At 50.4% G+C, this 21397-nt stretch overlaps 7 protein-coding genes across 7 annotated transcripts; 1 reads left to right on the forward strand and 6 right to left on the reverse strand.

Annotated features, from left to right (window-relative positions):
- Positions 1–459: 459 nt before the first annotated feature.
- On the reverse strand, positions 460–1530 carry Asppvi_006121 (nicotinate-nucleotide diphosphorylase (carboxylating); the record flags this gene model as incomplete). Its single annotated transcript, XM_043302026.1, has 3 exons — positions 460–1189; positions 1258–1313; positions 1375–1530. 3 exons carry the CDS (start codon positions 1528–1530, stop codon positions 460–462), a joined length of 942 nt encoding a protein of 313 aa, XP_043157961.1.
- Positions 1531–4332: 2802 nt separating this feature from the next.
- On the reverse strand, positions 4333–5409 carry Asppvi_006122 (aldose epimerase family protein; the record flags this gene model as incomplete). Its single annotated transcript, XM_043302027.1, has 2 exons — positions 4333–4831; positions 4907–5409. 2 exons carry the CDS (start codon positions 5407–5409, stop codon positions 4333–4335), a joined length of 1002 nt encoding a protein of 333 aa, XP_043157962.1.
- A 2800-nt stretch (positions 5410–8209) lies between these two features.
- On the reverse strand, positions 8210–9261 carry Asppvi_006123 (Zn(II)2Cys6 transcription factor domain-containing protein; the record flags this gene model as incomplete). Its single annotated transcript, XM_043302028.1, has 3 exons — positions 8210–8918; positions 8995–9092; positions 9154–9261. 3 exons carry the CDS (start codon positions 9259–9261, stop codon positions 8210–8212), a joined length of 915 nt encoding a protein of 304 aa, XP_043157963.1.
- A 3039-nt stretch (positions 9262–12300) lies between these two features.
- On the reverse strand, positions 12301–13548 carry Asppvi_006124 (putative RAS small monomeric GTPase; the record flags this gene model as incomplete). The annotated part of the gene is made up of 3 exons (XM_043302029.1): positions 12301–12611; positions 12686–13120; positions 13482–13548. 3 exons carry the CDS (start codon positions 13546–13548, stop codon positions 12301–12303), a joined length of 813 nt encoding a protein of 270 aa, XP_043157964.1.
- A 1329-nt stretch (positions 13549–14877) lies between these two features.
- On the forward strand, positions 14878–17688 carry lreA (GATA transcription factor LreA; the record flags this gene model as incomplete). The annotated part of the gene is made up of 4 exons (XM_043302030.1): positions 14878–15619; positions 15689–15774; positions 15842–16280; positions 16337–17688. The coding sequence occupies 4 exons, from the start codon at positions 14878–14880 to the stop codon at positions 17686–17688; spliced, it is 2619 nt and encodes an 872-aa protein (XP_043157965.1).
- Positions 17689–18250: 562 nt separating this feature from the next.
- Positions 18251–19426, reverse strand: Asppvi_006126 (uncharacterized protein; the record flags this gene model as incomplete). The annotated part of the gene is made up of 1 exon (XM_043302031.1): positions 18251–19426. One exon carries the CDS (start codon positions 19424–19426, stop codon positions 18251–18253), a length of 1176 nt encoding a protein of 391 aa, XP_043157966.1.
- Positions 19427–19767: 341 nt separating this feature from the next.
- Asppvi_006127 (serum paraoxonase/arylesterase family protein) lies at positions 19768–21092 on the reverse strand (the record flags this gene model as incomplete). Its single annotated transcript, XM_043302032.1, has 2 exons — positions 19768–20724; positions 20781–21092. 2 exons carry the CDS (start codon positions 21090–21092, stop codon positions 19768–19770), a joined length of 1269 nt encoding a protein of 422 aa, XP_043157967.1.
- Between the last annotated feature and the right edge of the window lie 305 nt (positions 21093–21397).

Below are 21397 nucleotides of genomic sequence, written 5' to 3' on the forward strand. Positions count from 1 at the left end.
GCTCAAGGATGTCGTTCGGTTGAACGTTATGTCATGTCATGCCATGCTTTTATACTGGACTTGATGTACTATATACCCCTTGGTTCTTGTTGATTTCTTGGGATTGATAAATCCGGGCTGTGCATAGCTGAGGAGTAATTGTTCACAAATTCGACGACAGTCGATTGAGGTCACTATCGGATGCCGGCGCATCTTCTACTGGCTTGTGGCCTTATGGATAGACTGTAGATGGACACCTCGAAAGGTGCGATGACATCTTGTTTGCTCGCGACACAATAAGCCCAAGCAAGCCGCGACATTTGGAAATCAGTAATCCATTACAAGTCGGTTCTGGGGTCTACTCCGCCCTTTACGGAGATTATGCTCAGTGTCATGGGGAATGATACAAGCCGAGAACGCCCGTGGCTGTTCGCCAATGCCATATACAGAATTAAACCAACCCACATACACAAAACCCATCTACCGCAGCGACACCTTGAGTGAAAAGTCCACGATGGGAGTCCCCTGGTGGATGGAGCTGGTTGAGAGGATGTCCACATCGGGACAGGCATAGGCCGCGGCGTTGGACTCGGTCAGACCGCCGCTGACCTCGACGAGGAACGACTTTTGCTTGCCGGCCCACTCCTGCTTGAGCTGGCGGGCCGCGTCACGGACGCCCTCCGGGCTGAAGTTGTCGAGCATGACGACGTCGGCGCCGGCGCCAATCGCCGCGTTCGCCTCCTCGAGACTGCGGCATTCGACCTCGACTTTCGTCGAGAACCCGCCCGTCGCCTTGGCCGCCTGGACGGCGCGGGGGATAGCTGCCGCGATTGACTGGATGTCGGCGGGGGCAGATCCTCCATCCGCGGCGGAGCGGTTGTTGGCGCAGGCCCAGACGTGGTTATCCTTGAGCATGGTCATGGAGCTCAGGTCGTGCCGGTGGGGGTCGGCGCCGCCGACGAGGAGGCCGTATTTCTCGACGACGCGGAAGCCGGGCGTGGTCTTGCGGGTGCCGGCGAGGGTGCCCTGCCAGCCGTGGGCGCGCAGGGCGGCCACGAGGGTGGAACTCTTGGTTGCGATGCCGGAGCAGCGGGCGAGGATGTTGAGGGCGACGCGCTCGCCGAGGAGGATCTGGCGAATGGGGCCGCGGACGGTGGCGCAGTGTTTGATCGGGTCGATGGATTCGCCTTCCTTGACGTGCCATTCGACTCTGCGAGCATCACTCATCAGCCTATTCTATTCCGTTCTGTATGCGGGGGGCTTTGTTGATAGGCATACGTGCAGCCCAATTGGGAAAAGACCTCGTCGAAAAAGGGTACACCTGCAACGACACCCTGGTATATGACTTAGCATATAGACATTTCCTACTATCAGATTGCATTCCAGGCTGCGTACCTTGCTCTTTCCCAGTAATCTTGCCTCGCCCTCTGACTCACCAACGACAAACCCACCATAGTCGAAGCTGGGGCAATCCTCCTCCAACCAAGCCGTGATGTGCCGCTTGTAGCTACTCGGTAGCAAATGCCGAAGATCTCCGTGGACCGATGCCATCTTGATATTGCTGTGCAAAAGTGCGGTTGAATCGCAGGTCTTCTTTTTCTAGTCACTGACCTCGGTCCGATAAGCCGGTCAAGACGACTTGTCTGGTGGTACAAGAACCGTGCAGCCCAATTGGCACGGATACAGACAGATGGGCGGTCCAAGAAAGAGAGTTGCTACTCGACTGAATTCTGCACGAGTATGCAAGAGAAAGGCGTCCCCAGAAGATGTATATCCAGCATAGAAGCGTCTTGCTATCGATCGACCCCACGCGGGGCATGATTCGGCAACATCCGGGGCGCGTCACGTGGATCGGCTGGTATCGGAGGAATCTCTGCTACGGGCATAACATCACATGACCTTATACCAATCCCAAGGTCGATGGATCAGCACTTTACAACAAGACTAGACGGGATTCGGGTGCAAGACTGCTCGTTTGTACTAATTAGGTAATATTGACACACCAGTCTCGACACGAGTCTTGGGTGTAATCACTTTGGCAAAGAAACAGAGCAAGGTATGTATCGTCAGGTCAAGAGTATGTAAAGTGTAAACATTTTGAAAGCTAACAAGTCAAGCAGGAAGACCAAAGCAGGATACGGATACGACGAGAAACTCAAAGCCAGCTTGGAGTCGAGAAATCAGGCCGCCCAAGAACACAGCCACGACTTGGCTCCTTATTGATGTACCTAACCGCGCTTACAAGGACTCAGGGATCGATCCCGCTGCTTTAGGCAACAGGATTCAATTGTTGTTGTTGTTGTTCAGAGTCTTGACCTTGAATCCTCTCACGCCTTGCTTATAAGTCGTATTCGCTTTCGCTGCGAGAGAGCGAGTCTGGCCTGTGAGGCTGGGACAAGCTGTCAGGCTCCTGCACGTCGTCCGCACGTACCATCTTCTGGCCCTCTGGTGGCACTATGTCGTATTCGCGAGACCTACCGGAGTATCGTATAACCAAGGCCTCATCCACTTGGTTGATCTGATAGATAGAACTGTCAACGTAGGTATTTATCAGTTGTAAAGCAATGTGTGGGGTAAGAGTGCAAACTGCCAAGCGCAACCAGATTCAAAGTCAATGCTGGTCTAGATGACTTCGTCGATGGTGCTAGCCCTTAAGACATCGAACAACCTCAAGTCCTCATAGTAGATACGCTTACACAGCCTCCTTGCGCCCTGGAAACCAACCTTATCCGTCCAGGCTCCAGATATGCAGTGCCACGCCGCACCTGGCTATTCGACTGTGACCTATCGGACTTAGGACATATGATCGGTTGCTGACCAGATCTCCAGATTGATAACTCCGTATTATGTCATGGACAGCTGGTGATTATGGCTGATGTGATCATGGTGAACACATCCGGGTTTGCATATGGACACTGTAGACAGGTCCTTCGGCGGAGTAAGTAACAAAATAGGTCATATTGGTATTTGTTATGTTCATCCCGCTTTTACTCTGGGGATGTCGATGACTGGACGAACCACAGGCCAAGCGGAAGGCATCTGATTCCAGCATTAACCTAGGATGGGCCTCCTGAAGTTCGTTAATAATAGTCCAAACTTTGAGCAGTAGAAATGCCAAGTTCAAAGGGAAGTTGAATGTCTCCGTTCCGGGTCCGCCAATCTTACCCAGCGCATTACACGGCAATCCTCTTTCCGTCCACGGTGCTGTACAGTGTACGCAGTACCTCTGTACAGACATGGTATCATTACGATACAGTAGTGAAATACAGCAGGCATTTCGTTTTCCATACCGTTAATTACTGCAAGGTATGCAATATATTTATTGAAATTCTGAAGTCCACTGGTTCAGGTATTTCTGCCCTGGCATCTCATGTATAGAGAAGTATGATGGCACAGGCTTTGATGATCACTTTGAATAGTAACTCCCGACATACACTACAGCCCGTTTAACTTGACGATCAGGACCTTCTAATACTAATATCAACACTAGAGTCCATTTCTCGTCTATCCTCATCGCCATCACTATGATCTATCCTCCGCGCTGATACGCCCTGCCAATCTACCATTGCGTCAGTTTGCCAAGAGTGCATGGTCATATGGCTTATGCACTATTGAATAGAATAGCACAGAAGACTGAGCACAGCCAGTAGAAATGTTCTCATAACCCAAGATCATACAGACGATCATTGCGCGCTAGAAGACCCATACTAGGCTTCGAGAAGCTCTTGGCATCTCAGGAACCGGAAATAATTGAGCCATTTTACACCAGAATAATACTACCTCCCTGTCGTGTTGGTACTTGTTACGGAGTATGGGAGTGGGATATGAGCCTTAAACCTATGTCCGTACTCGGTAGATGACAATGTTCCGCGGCATAATTGTCAACCTCAAGCAGGCGTAGCTCGTCAGATGGCCTGACAGACGCACTTTTGCGTCGATTTCAAATGGGTGGATCCTGACCATCGAACTTTTTCTCATTTCTACAATGGGCTTGGTCTCTGGGTCGGCCCAAGTGGAAACCAGTGAACCACAAATTCATTCGCTCTCTAGACTATTATTCTCTAGGTGAGGGACGCTTGAGGGTCTCTCGGATACATATCACGGAGATAAGGATAATCGGCACATAGCACCCTAGCTGCTCAAGGCACTTGGTCTTGGTGCCGCTGGATCGGATGATGCTGGCGGGCCCCGCGGGCGAAAACTGGCGAAAATCGCACATGGACTAGGTAGACTACGGAGACCGAACCACCGAATTAAACGACACAATAGGGAAATCTCATCAAGTCAATTTTGAGCCGTAGCCGAGAGTTAAGAGCCGAGATACAAGGCATGTCATGATGTCCCTTACAACGCTCATGCCTTCCAGGCCATGTACACGGTCTTGCATCCGAAAATCTGTCCCTTTTTCAAAAGCACCATTGGCCGCCATGCCGGCTCGTTGGGCGCATTGACATATCGGCTGGGTTCCACGCAGAAGCCAGCTCTAGCCACGCGCTGTGGCAGTCCGTCCATCGCGGGCACGTCGATGTATTTGCCCGTGTAGAACTGGAACGCGGGCTCGGTGCTGTGTACCTCCAGGTGCAGGCCCGTGTCCGGGTGGCTGAACTGCGCCAGCAGTTTCAAGGGCTGACTGCGCGAGTCCAAAACGACCTTGGATGGATCGGTCTCCATCAGGAACACATCGTCAATGTCAGGGTCGGCCGCGCCGAGGACGAAGGGCTTGGACACGTCCAGAGGGAATTTGTCGATGTTGCCAAGCGGGATGCCGGTGGAGTCGACGGGCAGGTAGTCGGCGGTGGACAATTGGGCCTTGGTGCCTTCGATGGTAGGGCCGTTGCCGAGGTTGAAATAACTATGCCCGACACAAATATTATCAACTATTGCGCTATGATAGAATCCTGTTCACAGCGTGCAACTGCAAACTTACCTATGGTTGGTCATGTTGACAACCGTCTCCTCACACTCGTCGCCCACAAACTCAACCTCATACTCGGTAGTTAGGACTGTCTTGGAGCTGGGACTGTCGCTATCCTCCTTACTGGCCGTGTACCAGACCCGCACTTCCACTGTGCCGGGAAAGCCTTCCTCGCCGTCCTTGCTGAGGTACTTGAACAGCAGGGCATCCTTGCCATCGCGCTTCACGGTCTGAGGGCCGTCAAAGACGCGCTTGCCCCAGCCTTTCTCCCCGCCATGTAGTGAGTTGGGCCCGTTGTTTTTGGCCAAGGTGTAGTCCCGACCATTCAGGTTTTGGATGACGGCATCCTTGATCCTGTTGGCCACGCGACCTATTGTTGCGCCAAAGTGAGGCGAGTTGTATTTATCATACTGGTCCTGGGTGTTGAAGCCAAGAACGAGATTCTTCTCTCCCACGCAGAACTCCTGGATGATGGCTCCGAGAGGCAGAAAGGTGAATCCAGATTCCCCAGACATGATGCTTGTCTTCCCGACCTGCTTAGGATCGTGTCACTGGTTGGAAATGGACAATAATAAAGTTGAGTTGTTGCAGAAACGCAAGTTGATATGGAGGAGGGGCAGATGTCTCAGCAGTAACTACGTAACCCCGCAACACGTCGATCAGAGTGGCAGGACGGGAAAAAGCACCGGAGCCTGAATTGAGATGAGGCACAGGCTGGTTTCAACATTTTGGATGTCTAATTGTCTAGTTGTCCTTATCTTCGACGGCTAAATAGTCATAGTATCCATTGCAAACTGCGAATTGACGAATAAAAGGTTGACATTGGAGGATGGGTTTGTCGATGACCGAGGGGGCGCTTTAGGCTAAAGATGTTGATGCTCTGCCTAATCCGGTAGATTTCCATGGGGTTGATGCCTGAGGCAGCACAATGCATTCTGAGCTTGAACTCTTTGGCATGACGCCGATGTTCAGTAGGGAGCATAGACCTTGTCAGACGCGTTTTATATAAAGAGCCTCCCCGCGCTTGGATACCCGGTATGAGCCTCAAACAGTCTATCCGAGGATTATTCTCGCTGAAAAGAGCATATGGGGGTATATTCGCCGTGCCCTTATGTAATATACCCCTATCATACCGTATCTGGATATTTCCTAGAATTGTTCTCTTCAAGAATGCCGACGGTCACGCTTGTAAGAATCAAGGTATCTAAAGTCTAAGAAGTACTTGAGCAGCTGACACAGTCAACAGACGTGGTATCTATCATCTAGTCTCTATTCTTCGTAGCCATGCTGTCAGTGCAAGTGTTAAGCATTCAAGCATCAGCACGGGTCGGTGATCACGGAGAGCGTCTACCCCGAACTTCCGAAATCCGAACCTGTCAGCTTGGGAGAAAATAAACCAATAATAGTACATGCATGGATACTCCGCCGTCCGTTCATTAAGCATCTGCGGAATACGAATGGCCTAGACTTCGAAGCTGAAATGATGATGACCGAATCCGAGAAGCTGTACTTTTAAGTTTCTCGAGTCCATGAGTCTCTCTCGCATGGATGGATGGGTGGATGATGGAGTACACCTTTCAGTGGCTAGCTGTATGGCTAACAACTGTATCGATCTGTTTGCTCCTAGTTCCCTACAAGGTACCACGAGAGTCTTTGTAAAGCACCGTGACTAATTACTGTTGTTGCGAGCTGAGGCTCCCTTACAAAGCAAAGCCAGTGACGGACGGAGAAGAGTGAGCGATGGACTGATGGTACCTGTTCCAATTTCCACGACCCATCGATGGGCAAGAACCCACTATTCGAAACCATTGTACTATGAGAATATCGGTACTTTGTCTCACTGTGCTCTCTCGATATGAGCAGCGTGATCACATAGGGATATTAGTGATATTCCTTGCATCTGTCGGGACACCAGACAGCGCTACCATACAGGACCTTGAGCCTCGTGGAGACTGCAGCTTTCATCAGTAGATATAGGGGAACAAGACAAACGGCTGACCTATCCATTCGAGGATTTCGCCGTCTTACGGAGGAAAGAGTCCTTTACGCAGTTGTCTATCTGCTGGCGAAAAAAAAAAAAAAAGAATTTGTGCATGTGGACTGAATGGATTCAAGATTCCTAAAACAGGTGCCAAATTCCGATGGAAGATCGGGAACTGGGAACGAGCCACCAAGTCTAAAGAGCTGGGTCGGCAGGTCGGCATCTCGGACGAACTTTTTACTTCCTCTAAAATGACTCCAGCCTCCTGAGTCGAAGTCCAAGCAATGAATAGTAATCATAATAAAAATCTCGGCGTCTGGAGATAAAGCGGACTGGGACTGCGAGGCTGGGTTCAGGCTGACCAGTTTGTCTTAATTTGAGTCAACTGCAATTTTTTCGCGGTGGGGAATCTTGGACCCTCTTTCTTTCTTTCCTGTTTTCCCTTTTTTCTCCCTTTTTTTTTTTCCCTTTCCTCTCGAGCCTTGACACAACCGATCTTTAAATGAAACCATAATAATAATATCACTAAATGTCGTTTGGAACATGTCAACACTGACTCGCGGATCAACTATTGTGGACCATGGTTTCTGTATTGCAAATGGAACCATTATGTAGATAACGAACGGAACGGAATTGCGTACAGGCTACGAAACCCCCGAATTTCAATCGTTTAACCTTCAAAAAAGACACAGGAAGACGCCGATGAACTCTGATCTCAGAAAAAACTGCAAATGCACGCTTTAATTGCTCAGCCAAGAAAAACGGTAGATGGCTCATGATCGCGCAGCTTACCAAGACTACTGTTTGAGTTCGCCGAACGGATATAAAAGTCCCCGTATGCGGCTATGCATGACGTAGTTCTCAGCCTGGGTATTAGTCAACCATGTCTCAACGTCACTCCGCACTTTCAGTTCCTGATCTGCATCGTCGTCCAATCATTCAACCATGATCCATGATCTAATGATGAGACTTATATTAGTCAAAAAATAATGGTCGGCAATGTTTGAGAGGAGTGATCATTGTTGTATCAAAGTTCGATTCGCTCACTATGGTGTAACACTGACAGGCATGAAAAGCCCAAGTCAAACACCGAAACAAAATGAACAAACATGATATGCATTTAAAAGTAGAATTGAGAAAGGAAGATCTTCAAACGCCCCCATTAACGGTTCCATTATCCAAGACCTCCTGTCGTTTTATACCCAACGCCGAGCACCATTGGGCTACCAAATAGTGAGCCCTGGAAAAAAAAAGAAAACCTCCCACAGTAGACATGACGTAGACTGGAAATGAGATGAAGAGAAAGACACTGTACAATATGCGGGGTTGGCCCATTAGATGGACGTTATCTCCGTCGGATTCGGATTCAGAAATTGATTGAAATCGTCGTAGTCACTCTTGGTATCCATGAACGAGGCCGATGCCACGCAGTTTATTGGAATCTGCCGGTTGAACATCGGCGATGATAACTGATCATCGAACGAAAGACTGGTGAAGTCGGAAGCCCCCATCATGTCCATGTCGTCAAAGGTTCCGAAACTGCTGTTAGGCCATTGCGGTGGACCTTGCAAGGCGATGGGGTTTACTACCCCCTGCATCGACAAAGGGGCAATGTATGCGGGATTGTGGGGAGCCATCTGGGGTTCAGGCTTGATCGTCGGTGCCTGGGTACGCGATGCTGGGCTAAGATTTGGAGGCGTGGGAGGAAGTTGATGTCGTGAGAAGGCGTCTGCAAAGCGTGACGTTGTGATGGGCGATTGCGCGCTCTCGGAACTGCCATCGGACGAATCTTGCCGTTGCATGTGGCCGGCATTCTGCTTCCACAATTCCTGCTGCATGACCTCGGTGTTCTCCTCGAAGCGTTCGCCTTTCGTTTGATCGAGAGCGCCAAGCCGTGTGAGTAGATCATGCGTCAGAGGGTGGCCGTTTGCTTCGCATTTCAACGGCTCTCCCGGCCAGCCTTCACCCTCATTGGAGCGTCGATATAGCTCCTGAAGACCGTACACCAGCCAAGCCTGTTGCTGCTCCAACATCTCAACGTACCTGTAAGCGAGACATACATTAGCATTGTTAATGTTCGACACTCCCCGCATGCAAGTTGCCAAAGGTGCAAGCTCACCCCTTGGGGTACACTTTATCATGAGCCTTCTTCCTCTCGCCAAAGACGCAGATGGCATTGTCTGCCCTACACCGTCCACATGGGTTGGCGCCGTCACACTGCACTGGGTCAGCGCCTCAGAGCGCGCTGATGCTTGCTTCTGGACCGTGGCCTGCTTACCTTTGATTTCTTCAATCTACATCGATCGCACGCCTTACACACCCTCTTGCGAACATTGCTGTCCGAATGTGAGTGGTCCGATGTGGGTGACGATTGACGTGCCGTCATTATGTGGTATAGGAAGTATCGATTAAAGTAAGATGCCGTTGACACCAACGAAGGCGCGTGCGATTGTAGGGCAACGCCAATCCAGACGGATCAAACGAAAACTATATCCGGCTATTTCAGACCCCTACTCCCCGGGGTAAGAACAACAGCAATGGTTGTTGAACGTTGAAGGACGGTAAGGTCGGTCAATGATATGACGGACTGGTCAAATGGTGGGGGTAAAGAGCTTAAGTAAACGGAGAATAGATGAGCTCACGAGCCAGTCCCAATAGCCGATAGAGGAATGAAGATGTAATGGAGGGTCGGACAGAACTGGATGGACCCAAGGAAGTGCCAGCAAAGGTTGCAGCGATAAGAAGACAGCGGATTATATAACACAAGGATCTGGAGCTGCTGGTTATAGGTAGTTATCCACTGATCCAAGGTAAAGTAGTAGTAAGTAGCGTAAGGTAGTAGTACTAGTAGTAGTAGTAGTATACTAATAGAGCAGAGGAGCTATGAAGGAGGGAGGACCGACAGCTTTTTAACTAAGATTCTGAGGTGATGATTATTATTATTGGGAAGATTATGATTAATACTTGAGATATTTCTTGATTATTCGAAATTTCTAAGGGAATGAGTAATATTTACTTTTTGTGATTAGCTTCGAATGTACCAATTGGCAATAATCATCCCGAAGCTGCGTCGAACATCTACAGGGCAAGATAGTAGTGTATCCGTTCTACCTGACGCAGCGCCCAAGACTCCAAGAGACCCAGCAAGGCCCAGTAGGCCCAAAGAGGAAATATGGATCTAAGCTAGCTGTGTTCGGTGATCGTTTGACTTTGCAATACATGGTAATACGAGGCGGTATCTCGGGGACCTGGTGTATCATACTCCGGACAGAGTACTGTACGAGTGGCTGTTCATCAATGTTAAGGTATTGACCTATTCACACCTACCTTTGGTTTTGATATCTGATCTAGGCAGCAACTAAATAAAATGACTAAGGCTATTCTGGATCTTCATCAAAACGGCCAAATTAGATTATGAAACCTTTGTGAGGAATACAGAATGTACCTAAGGTAGATCCTGAAATATTTTACCTTACACTGCGAGAAATTTCGGGTACAGAACAACTGGTATCCGTTAATGATACAGTATTCGGAACCGGAGACTTAATCGGGCCTCGGAGATGTCCCGGGCAAATGTTTCCTTGATTTCAAATTTCCTCTTACAGGCATTTGCTCGTTCTCGCTGGTCTCGCATGCTCTTTTATTTTATTTTCTTTATTTTTCTTTTTATTCCAGACCGACCCTTTTCTTAGTACGGAGTAGCAGTCATTCCATAGCCTGACAGGATTTTCGGAAGATGCAGTAAAAGCAATTCCGTATATCCGAGTCTGGTTGATCAGCTCGACCATCAGATAACAATAAGACGGAGAAATGCACAAACACTCTGTTAGAATAGATAAATTGACTCTGAGGTAAAGACCGAGGATCAATTCACCGATCCTGATGATGCCTAACTCTGTCGTGATCACACTCCTTCAGGTACATCAAGCGCTCTTGTATGAACATTACAGCATACTGGACCCATCAAGCAGAGTAGTTCGGCGTAGACGCATAAATTATGGCATTACTATTATACTAAAGGTGTTCATAAAGCGGGTTCTTATTCTCGAGTATTCTTCTCGGCACATGGCTGCCGATCGTTTCATTCTCACACCCGGACAAAACCTCAACAGCTTCGACGATCAGTATAGTTAACCAACCAACCAACTAGTTATATGCGTCTTCCGCTGAATCATCGGTTCGAAGTCACGAGCTCTCTTCTGGATATGCAGATACGTACTCCTCATTAAAAGCTTAGCGGCAGACCGGCTCTAATCCCTGTATGGAATAAATACTCCGTAGTGCACTTCATTGCGAGCACAATTTCAGGACATGGTCTGCTTGCCTGCCTTATGATACTACGGGGTAAGATAATACACGAGACCGAGAGCTATTCGCCAGTGTCTTCTACCTAATCATGATAAATGTTCTATCGTTCTATTGCCCATCTAGTCCGTCCTCGCGGAAATCAAAGCCGTCTTAGTCAATGACGTTGACATCATGAATGGAAGTCTATCACTGATCATGTCATGACTGCTGTTGATGATTCGCCAATGCCCCTTACAGTCCAAACTGTCTATGAGTATCGGTTAGGTTTGTTTCGGTACTTTGACTCCGCGGAGGACCAACCTAGAACCTCCATGCAATCTGGGAACAGCCAATTGCAGCTGGAAGACCCATTGATCAGAGTCGACTTCCTCTTTACCTTTACCTACTGAGGGCTGAGTGCTGAATGCTGACTTCATGTTTGCGCCACATGTCCAGGATATCCCTGAGATAGAGTTTTAGCTTGCAATCAGTGGATATGATCGATGATTCGGACATCTTTTTTAATATCTCACGATTTGCATATGCTCTTTTTTTTTTTTTTTTTTTTTTTATCCTTTCCCAATTGCCACATGATATCTCTCTGTTCTAGGACGATCAATTATCCTGAATTACGCTTATCTTATCGGACGTTGATGTCAGATAGATGATGAAAGGTCCACCATTGGATTGGTCAGACTCAAGGGTGCGTAAGGTATCTTGTCCTCAAACAGGGTGTATGAGGTAGGTAGCCTTATGCTGATCGGAACCACAAGCCGTTGACCCACCGCGGTAGAAATCGCTCGAGTTGCGTGACAGTTGCACAGGAAATAAGCTTGACTCCGGCAAACATGCTTGGTTACCCCTGCTTATGCCGAGGTTGGTCGATTGATGAGTGACTTCATTCTTTCGTGACCGATGCTGCGTTGGCACAAACATCAAGTCCATCTGGCCTATCAACACTGTACAAAAGTGCAAAGAAATGGTGGGAATATGGATGTCCAAGGAATTTATCCCGAATACATGATCAAGAAAGGAAAAGCATCGCCGGTCGACAGGCGGATGACCGGGGTATAAAGAAAAACAGAAGATAAGAAAAGAGATAAAGGAATGATACAATCGAACAGATAATTATGTCAAATCAGCAGCAAAGCAGGCGTCTCCATATGCTTGGTTTGTCGGGCTCCCCTTTCGATACCGCTTCGCCTTTGGACTCACCAGTCTGATCTTCCGGCTTGGGTGCAGCAMGCTTACTGCTCTTGGTTCCGAAGATTGAAAGGCGGCTGAACGGGGATCTCGCATCTTTGGATGGCTTAGCGGCGATGGTCTCATCGGCCATCTGCTCGGCAGGTTGTTGCGTAGTTGCAGACGCTGTGGCCTGAGCAGGATTCGCCGTCGCCTGGTTCTGCTGGTAATGTAGTCGACGAGCTTCAATAACACGGCGGACGATGACTGCGATGGCGTCAGATCAATAGGCCGTCTTACATGAGGGCAGCCTTGATACTGCCAGAGGAGGTGTTACATACGGGCAAATGTCTCTTCAATGTTCACCATATCTCTCGCGCTTGTCTCCATGAACCCACAACCATGCTTGCGGGCATATTCCAGTCCCTCCCTAGCAGGGATGACGCGATTTTCCTTGAGGTCGCACTTGTTGCCGGCGATGATCTTGACCGGAGGAGGCATGCCGACTTCCACGCCGCGGGCGCTGTCCCCCAGTTCCTTCAACAAGCGAGCATTGTCTTCGGCGCGTTGCTCTGCCTCGATATCAATCAGACCCATGAAGTAATCCAATGCGCTCAGGCTCGATGCATTGGTGATGTCGTAGACGAGCAGAAACGCGTCCGACCTCAGGTTGGACAGCGCAAACAGCCCCCTATACTCCTCCTGGCCGGCAGTATCGGTGATGGATAAGAAATATGGAATGCCATCGATCACGCGTGTTACCGAATAAGAATCTTCTATTAGTCCTCCGAGGAATCAAGATGGGCGTTAGAGAAGATCACGCGTCGACGACGGAAAAGAGAATTGAAGGTCAGGGTACGGGTACTGCTTTACCGATGGTAGGGTCATATCTGTTTAAGGTTGTCGCGATATGTCAGTCATTTTTGTCTCGCACGTTTACGATTTGTTTCAAGGGGGATACTCACTCGTTGACCCATTGGCTCCGCACCAGTCGCAAAGTGATGGACGATTTACCTGTCAACCACGGCAGATCAGTGTCAACCTTTCTCGACAGTGGAAGCTATCCCTCTCGCTGTCCAGGCGAGAGCATCGCGAAATCTTAGAAATCTTCACTGGCAAAAAAGCGGAAAAACATACCGCATCCACCATCGCCGCAAATTGTAATGGAGATTTTGGTTGGCTCGTCTTCCATTGTGTCTTGCATTGTATGCTGAAATAGATGCTGAATTTTTAGTGTCAGTAGAGAAGATTACGATTATTGCGTGATATTATCAAGGATTCTGAGAAAAGGCTGTCCGGGCGCTGAGCAAAAAGAGGAGGTAGGTAGGTAGAATCGCAATCTCTATGGATTGATGATTGAACGAGAAAATCTGGGTGAATATTCGCATTGGAGCTTCTTCTGTTGCAATATGCCCAAGAAGAGACCAGGACCTCGACTCCTGTGACCATCGATCAAAAGGAGAGACGCCGCCAGAGACGGCGCGACGCCTAAGTTCCCCTTTCGGTGTTTGATGCCCATCTGCAATTTCCACTTATCTTATCAGGGATCATACATAGGATATTTCTATATAGGACTTAAGTATGGGGAGAATATTGCTGTCGCATACGAGTAGTCTACTCAATAAGATGACATGGATGATCTGGGGATGTTCTGATAGTACATGTCTACTTCCACTAGCAGTAAGGTCGAGATGGGTAGATACAGAGGACAGAGAAGCCTGTAGTAAAGCCTCAATCAATGATCAAGCTCTTCCCAAGTATTACATCCTCTCGTCGTTTTCCGTTTGGAATATTATCTAGATACATGATCTGTTGCCTCCATGAGCCCCTTTTGCCTCCGCAACTGACCTGTCACACCCAAGTTCGATACGTCAAGTTGATCAATTGAGTTCGGTGTCTCCGTCTCTCTGCTCATTGGCAGTCTGCAGTTATTCTATTCTGTTCACAGAAACAGAATGAATCCTCATACTGCCTTAACATATGTTCTCGGCCCTCAGTCTTATTCGATGAAAACTACGGAATCTACATCCGTCCATCCAGCGCCGAGCATTTTTGTCTGGACGGTCGCTTCATCACTTCATCTCTTGGATATCTTATAGGTACTCCGCATATCTTTCCTCTGCTCCTCCTCTGTTCTGTGCGGTTACTATTGTATAGCCAATTCTCCTGTTGCGACCTTCAAGGTGAGCCTTTTTTCAATTCCCTTGGATGATTCTTGTTATTATTCATGACCCTCTTCTGAGTCGGACTCCGCTTTGCTTCTTTTAGTGCACAAAGGAACTAATCTACTCCCAGATTCCCACCAAGTCCATGGTTGCACCTCCAGTCTGTACATCGTCTATAAATCCCGACTTTCTGCAGCTTGATTCAGACAGAACTTCTGGATCCGCTTACAGGGCTACCAATCATTGGCCCCTGGAGGAATGTCTACTATCGTGGACTAGTTGTCGAGGCATCGTCGCTGTGTAGATGCGATCCGCTCATTGGCCAGAACATCCCATCGAATCGATCGAACGTCGCCTTACGTCTTGAGATGGCCAACAACTTCAATAATGGCGACTACTACGGCGACATTCCATTCCCGATGGCTTCCTCGACCTCGGGTAGCCACTCCAGCACCTCTCATCCCGCCCTTGACTCTAGCAACGCTGAGATGATGATGCCATTTGCGCCTTTGGATCCACTCCCAATGGGGGACTTCGCTTTCTCCGAATCTCCTGGATCAGGTATGCTGTTGAGCAGCATGTCAGCCGACGAGTTGCTCCCTTCTACTTCGCCCCCTCTGCCCGCGGCCCCTGCGCCGTTGGCTGACCATCTGTCCAATGCATTATTCGGGTATGACCCGCTCTCTGGCATGAGGAACTCCCTGCCCATGGCTTTGGACTCAGCAAGTGCATTTGCCTACGGCCCCTCTTCCGTATACCAACAGCCCGCCTTGATGTTCGAACAGACATTCAATGGGCAGCCGATGCATCAGCTTCCTTCGTTTCAGAACCAGACCCTGAACCTAGGCTCAACTGCATCCTACTCTGCTACCTTGCAAGCGCACCCACCGAGCAGAAACTCTTACTGGACATCCTCGGTTGATGCGAAAGAAACCACCAGCATGGCCCAAGCCACGTCCATGACCAGCAGATCAACCAACGCTTCGAAATCGACCGATTCTTCACGAAGCCAGCAGTTACCGCACAGGCGACGCCAGCATCGTCAAGCCGCTACCGCACAGGTTTCTTCTCACCGTTACATTCAGCCGAAGAGGCCATCGCCTATGAAAAGTGCATCTTCTTTTTACTGTGTTACGTGTCGTGCATGAACAGAATGTAGACTGACATGGGATTTCACAGCTTCGATCAAGTCGGCGACCGCAGGTGAGATCACTCCTTATACCAGCATATATTCGAGCAGCGGCATTGACATGATGAGTATACTGGTAAGTTCATTCCGGCTTGCCATCGACGGCTTGAATGCTACCATTTGTACGATCTAACTTCAGCCAGGCCGAGGTTGTCTCAAGACCCGACCCCAAGATCGACATCGGCGCTGTTGATTTGTCATGTGCATTTGCATTGTGCGACATCCAGCAGGAGGATCATCCTATCATTTATGTATCGGAGGCTTTTGTGCGGCTGACCGGTTACACTGAGGAGGAGATTGTGGGCCAGAATTGCCGTTTTCTTCAGGACCCCAGTGGTGTGGTTCAGCAGGGCATGCCCCGGAAGTTCGTCGATCAACGTACAGCATTTCGATTGCGGTCTACAATAGAGCACCGTGGAGAAATCCAGGCCACCATCATTAACTACAGAAAGGGGGGTCAGCCGTTCATGAATCTGATCACAATGATTCCCGTTCGTTGGAATTCGCCTGATTACCGATTCTATGTCGGGTTCCAAGTCGATCTTGTGGAGAGGCCCGATGCCGTCACAAGCAGAAATCCAAGTATGATTCAGATGCTCTCGTCGCACCCGATGACCCAGACTGACCAAATGTGACAGATGGTACTTACATGATCAACTACCAGCGCAAGCAGCTGCCTAATTACGTGGCGCCGCCCTCGGACATCTATCGGATGCATCCGGCCTTTGCCACACACTTTAGTGCCGACCAGGTCTCGACGATACTGGACAACTTGGACACTTCTGACCAGAGCTACCAGCAGTATCTGGACCGCGTTCTAGTCGAGAACACCGATGATGTCATTCATGTACTCTCTTTCGACGGTGAATTGCTGTATCTATCTCCATCTTGTAGAAACGTCCTCGAGTACGATCCAAATGAGTTGATAGGCAAGACGCTATCGACAATCTGCCATCCCAGTGATATCGGTCCTGTCATACGCGATCTCCGATCCTGCACCAACTCTGACCCGGTCAGTGTCATGTACCGAGTCCGGACAAAGTATAGCGGGTACATGTGGTTTGAAAGTCACGGCTCGTGGCACATTGGCGACCGCGGCCGGCAATATATGGTGATGACCGGCCGGGCCTGCCCCGTCTATCACCTAGACCAGCTCGCAAACATTGGCGATGGCGGGTTAGCCGAGAACGATCTGTGGGCCAAGCTCTCGATCTCCGGCATCATTCTCTTCATGTCCTCGAAGGCTCGGCCAGTGCTCGGCCGAGTGCCCGATGATCTGGTCGGTAAAGGCATTCAGGACCTGGTCCCAGCCGACGCCCGGCTGGATGCAAAACAGGCTTTGGAGGCGGCTCGGACTGGGCAGCAGACGAGCTTTAACCATAAAATACGGCACAAGAAGGGTCATATGTTGCAGGCTCAAACCACCTTGTACCCTGGAGACACCAAGGAAGGGGAGAAACCTTCATTCTTGGTGGCGCAGCTGCGTTTCTCCAAATCACCGCAGACTGCTCTCGGGACGGATGAGCAGGTTGTACCTGCAAATATCACCGCTACACTTTCCGGGGACACTGGAGTGACTGGAAGAAGAAACGTCACTGCGGCAGGCCAACCGACTTCCGACAAGTCGGCACTGATGGGTTCCAACCCACTGCCATCCGGTGATCAATACGTGCCGGCTCTTGATGAACCAATACTTTTCGCCGAGTTGAACACAGCACGAGGGTCGAGCTGGCAATTTGAGCTCCGCGAACTGGAGAAACAGAACCGCGCCCTGTCCGACGAGGTCCAGCGCCTCCTTGCGCGGAGGAAGAAGCGCAAGAGAAAGCAGAGCATTGTTCCCGTCGAAAAGACCTGCGCCATGTGTCAGACCCGGACCACGCCCGAATGGCGTAGAGGGCCCAGTGGCAACCGCGATCTTTGCAACAGCTGTGGGCTGCGATGGGCCAAGCAGGTCCGCAATGCGGTACAGAAAAAAGTCCCAGCCACTTAGGCTTACTTCTCACTACGACTCGTTGTTGTCTCATGCGATTTAGTATACGATCCTCGGTTGCAAGCGTTCTGTCTGGTTTGCTTTTCTTGATTTTCGTGCGGTATCTTAGAAGCGGATGGTTTTTCAACAAATGGATGGGGGGTTTTCTTTCACCAAGCATGGGCGTCCATGGGCCATATATAACGACTACACTATATGATTGGATTAGCTGGGTTTGGGCACGAAGTGAGATGAACTCTTAATAATGATATGAATTATGATGAGTGTATAGTACGATATACGTGTTTTCGGGCCGAACCGGCTGGAGGAAATAGAAGTAGCTGAAAAGTTATGACATTTCAAGGGCAACGCCAGCCCACAACCACCTATGTTATCGGATACTTATTGTCCATGGAATACAATCAAGCCATGAGAACGATGGGCCTTGGGCCTGTCATTCGATCCGTGATCTTCTCAAGTAATCACGGATTGCTAAGATATCTTTCGGTTCTAGTTCATATCATGGGCCAGAGATCGTCTATCCCAAGTAATCTACATGAATAAATAAATACACTTGTAGGCCTTAAGCCCTTTCCAACCATCGGTGCAACCACCGTCTCTCCTCCCTCTCTGCCTCCCAACTCTCCTTGCCGTCCGCAACGCCCACACCCCCTCGCTCCTCGACCGCAATGCTGACCTCCGCCGCCTCCATGGCCGGGACCCCTCCCCCCTGCCGGATCAGCTCATCATCCAGCGCCAGGTACTCCACATACCGCCGCAGTCGCGGCCGATACAACCAGGACACCAGCGCCGGGGGCCGGGTATGCGTCCGCACCAGCCCCAACGCCGCACACGCCTGCAGAATCTCCTGGGCCGAGGCCTTCTCGACCCAGCTGGCATGTGCAAACTCGCGGGCCAACAGCTCGAGCTCGGCGTCCGAGCCGGCCGTGGGGCCCGTAACGGAGCCTCGCGACTGCGCCTCGTGGGCGGCGAGGGCGGCGCGTTTCCGGGCCGCGCGCTGCAGCCGGGCCTTCTTGATCTGCTGCGGGACGCGGCAGGTGAAGGGGGTGACGGCGTTGCCCAGGACCAGGACGGCGAGCGGAGTCAACTCGCCGCAGACGATCAGGATGAGACTGAAGGGGATCATGCGGCGGACGTCGTAGGCGGCGCGGCGGACAAGCTGGAAGTTGGCGCGGCTGAGGCGTTGGGAGTGCACGGCTGTGCGGAAAGGGGTGGTCTTGCTGTCGGTGCTGGAGGTGGAGGGTGCTGGGGGAGGCGAGGTGGGAAGGTAGGCGGGTAGACCCAGCGAGCGGCGGAGGGGGAGCGAGGCGCGGTAGTTGTGGTAGACGTTTTTGAGGCCTGTCTTGTAGAAGGACAGGTACGCGCGGCCCAGCGCGACGTAGCGTTTCAGCTTGTCGGCCGGTCCGGCCGACGCGGACACTGGCTCTGGAAGGTTGAGGTCTGCTGGCCGGGTGCTCGGCGGAGGGTTGACATCGTCGGCGAGAGAAGTGGTCGCCGTTGAGGAGGTGGACGGGACAATTGGGGAGGCCGGCTGGGCACACGATGGGGAGCGCGTATGTGATTTCGGAGATGATGATGGGCTGGCGTAGCCGCGAGTCAAAAGGCTATAGCAATTGCGAATGGCGGCAGGTTGATAGCGGAGGTGCTGATGCTGAACCAGGGATGATGCCATGGCGGTGATGGCTGGGCAATTGCCCCGCAAACGCAGGGCTGTGCGAGTCGAAGAGGTCGATGGCATCGTTAAAGATCTTAGATTAGAGACATTTTGACAAGATTGAGGAACGAAGCGGCGAAGCGTTGGCGTGAGATGGTGACGGTCCGAATGTTGACACATGGAAGGAGTTGGGTGCCTCAGGCAGAGTATAATTCAGGCACCACGGCTGCAAGGCCTCAATCATCACGTCGACAATAATTCTCTAGGCTACGAACATGCCATGACTTTAAAATTATTGCAAAATTCCCTACCGCTGCGGATAAGGATGTACTATCAGCTATGTCTCTCATTCTGGTCATCAACACGTGGAGATCATTCTGAGATATCGAGGTGGACTTCATGCTGTCTTATACAAGAGACTTGCTTCAAAGGTCAATTTCAACGGCAATAACGCTCTCTGAGACGAATCCGGTCACAAACAACCATGCCTTCTTTCCCTCCCCAGGTTTTGTTTCGCTGGGAACCAAGAGCGCGGTGCTAGCAGTCCGAATGAGAGTGCCATCATCCTCGAAAACAACACGCGACTCCCATTCTGTGGATTTCTCTCCATCCTCACTCGTGCCTGGTTTGGGCCGCACGTACCATACAATGGCTCCATCTTTAGCGTTGGGATCAGCGTGATGTTTAGACAGATCAATAGGCCGTGCCATTCCCGCCAGAACGTAACCGCTGGCATCGTCTGCAGCAGTACGATACGGGTCTGAGTAGTAAGTGGGATTGTCAATTTGGCCACCCGCACGAATCTCATCGAAGATAGATATCGTGCGGTTGCCACTGTTCGGACGAGCGCGATACAGAGTCCCGCCCAAGCAACTGACGATGAGCATTTCGTCCTTAGATCCACCATGACCAAGTCCATTATTGTTGTGTAACCCGGTCAAAGCCACTGAGGCGTCGATACCTTTGCCCGCGTCCTTGGACTTTAGATCTTGGATCTGTACCTGGATGATGCTCGACCACTTGGCTGCCGGGATAATATCCTCAATCAGGCGTTTGTATCCCTCGCGATAGTAATGATCATTGGTCACGTAGAAAGAATTCGGACTCTCCGCATATATGTCGTTGGGTGTAGCGATCAGCGGGTGATGAATGGAGCGAACATGCTCAATGGTGCTTGATTCCAAAACATGGTGGAAGAGCTCGACTTGAGATCGCGCCTGGGGAACATCTTTGCCGTCCTGTATAAACTCTGGATTCGGCAGATGATTCACAGCAAAGATATAGACAGCATTGGGATTCTCCGGGTCCTGGATGACGTCGATTCCGTGCGTCACGAACGGGCCTGAGAAGTTCTCAAATGCGAGCCTTGTTGACTTCATTGTCTAACCAACAGGTCAACAAGATAGCCCAAGCCAGTAGGACAGGAAGAAAGCAGTACCTTGGGATCAATGACATGAATTGAGCCGGTAGATGTGACAGCGGGCTGCTCCAGGTTGGCCAACGGAGGGAACCACTTGAAGCGTGGCAAGACCGAATCCTCACATGCTGTAAATATTTTATTCGTAGGCTGCCAGTAATGCAGATCTTCGCATTGCATCGTATCGGCAATCTTGTGGTAACCCTGTCCTTCAACAATCACCAGAGGCGCCGGATGCCGGAAGACCCCCAAGATGGTGAGCTGCCGATACACAGGGCCATACAGAGTCGCAGCCAAGACGGCAAGAAGAGCAAGATGAACGAAGCCAGCCATGGTGTCACGACACGGTCTCGTCGTCGCCTTCCTCCGTACTGGTTTGCCTGTTGGTTTGGGTGACTTTGGTCTAGGAGAGGGCGAGATATTTTGCTATAAACTTGCGTCTGCTTTTCCTCCCATTTCATGCAACAGGAGGACGCGAAGAGACAAAGGAAGGAGGAGAAAAGAAAGCATAGGCTGAGAATGTGACTATGTGATAGCTCCGCCTGTTCTCACTGTGGAAGGGGCCGAAGGGCGGGGAAGGAATGCAGCAGTACGGAGTATCTAGAATTCTAGATGGTGAATGGTCCCATGTAGTAAGT

The sequence above is a fragment of the Aspergillus pseudoviridinutans genome, assembly GCF_018340605.1.
Source record: "Aspergillus pseudoviridinutans IFM 55266 DNA, scaffold_4, whole genome shotgun sequence".
Lineage (NCBI taxonomy): Eukaryota > Fungi > Ascomycota > Eurotiomycetes > Eurotiales > Aspergillaceae > Aspergillus > Aspergillus pseudoviridinutans.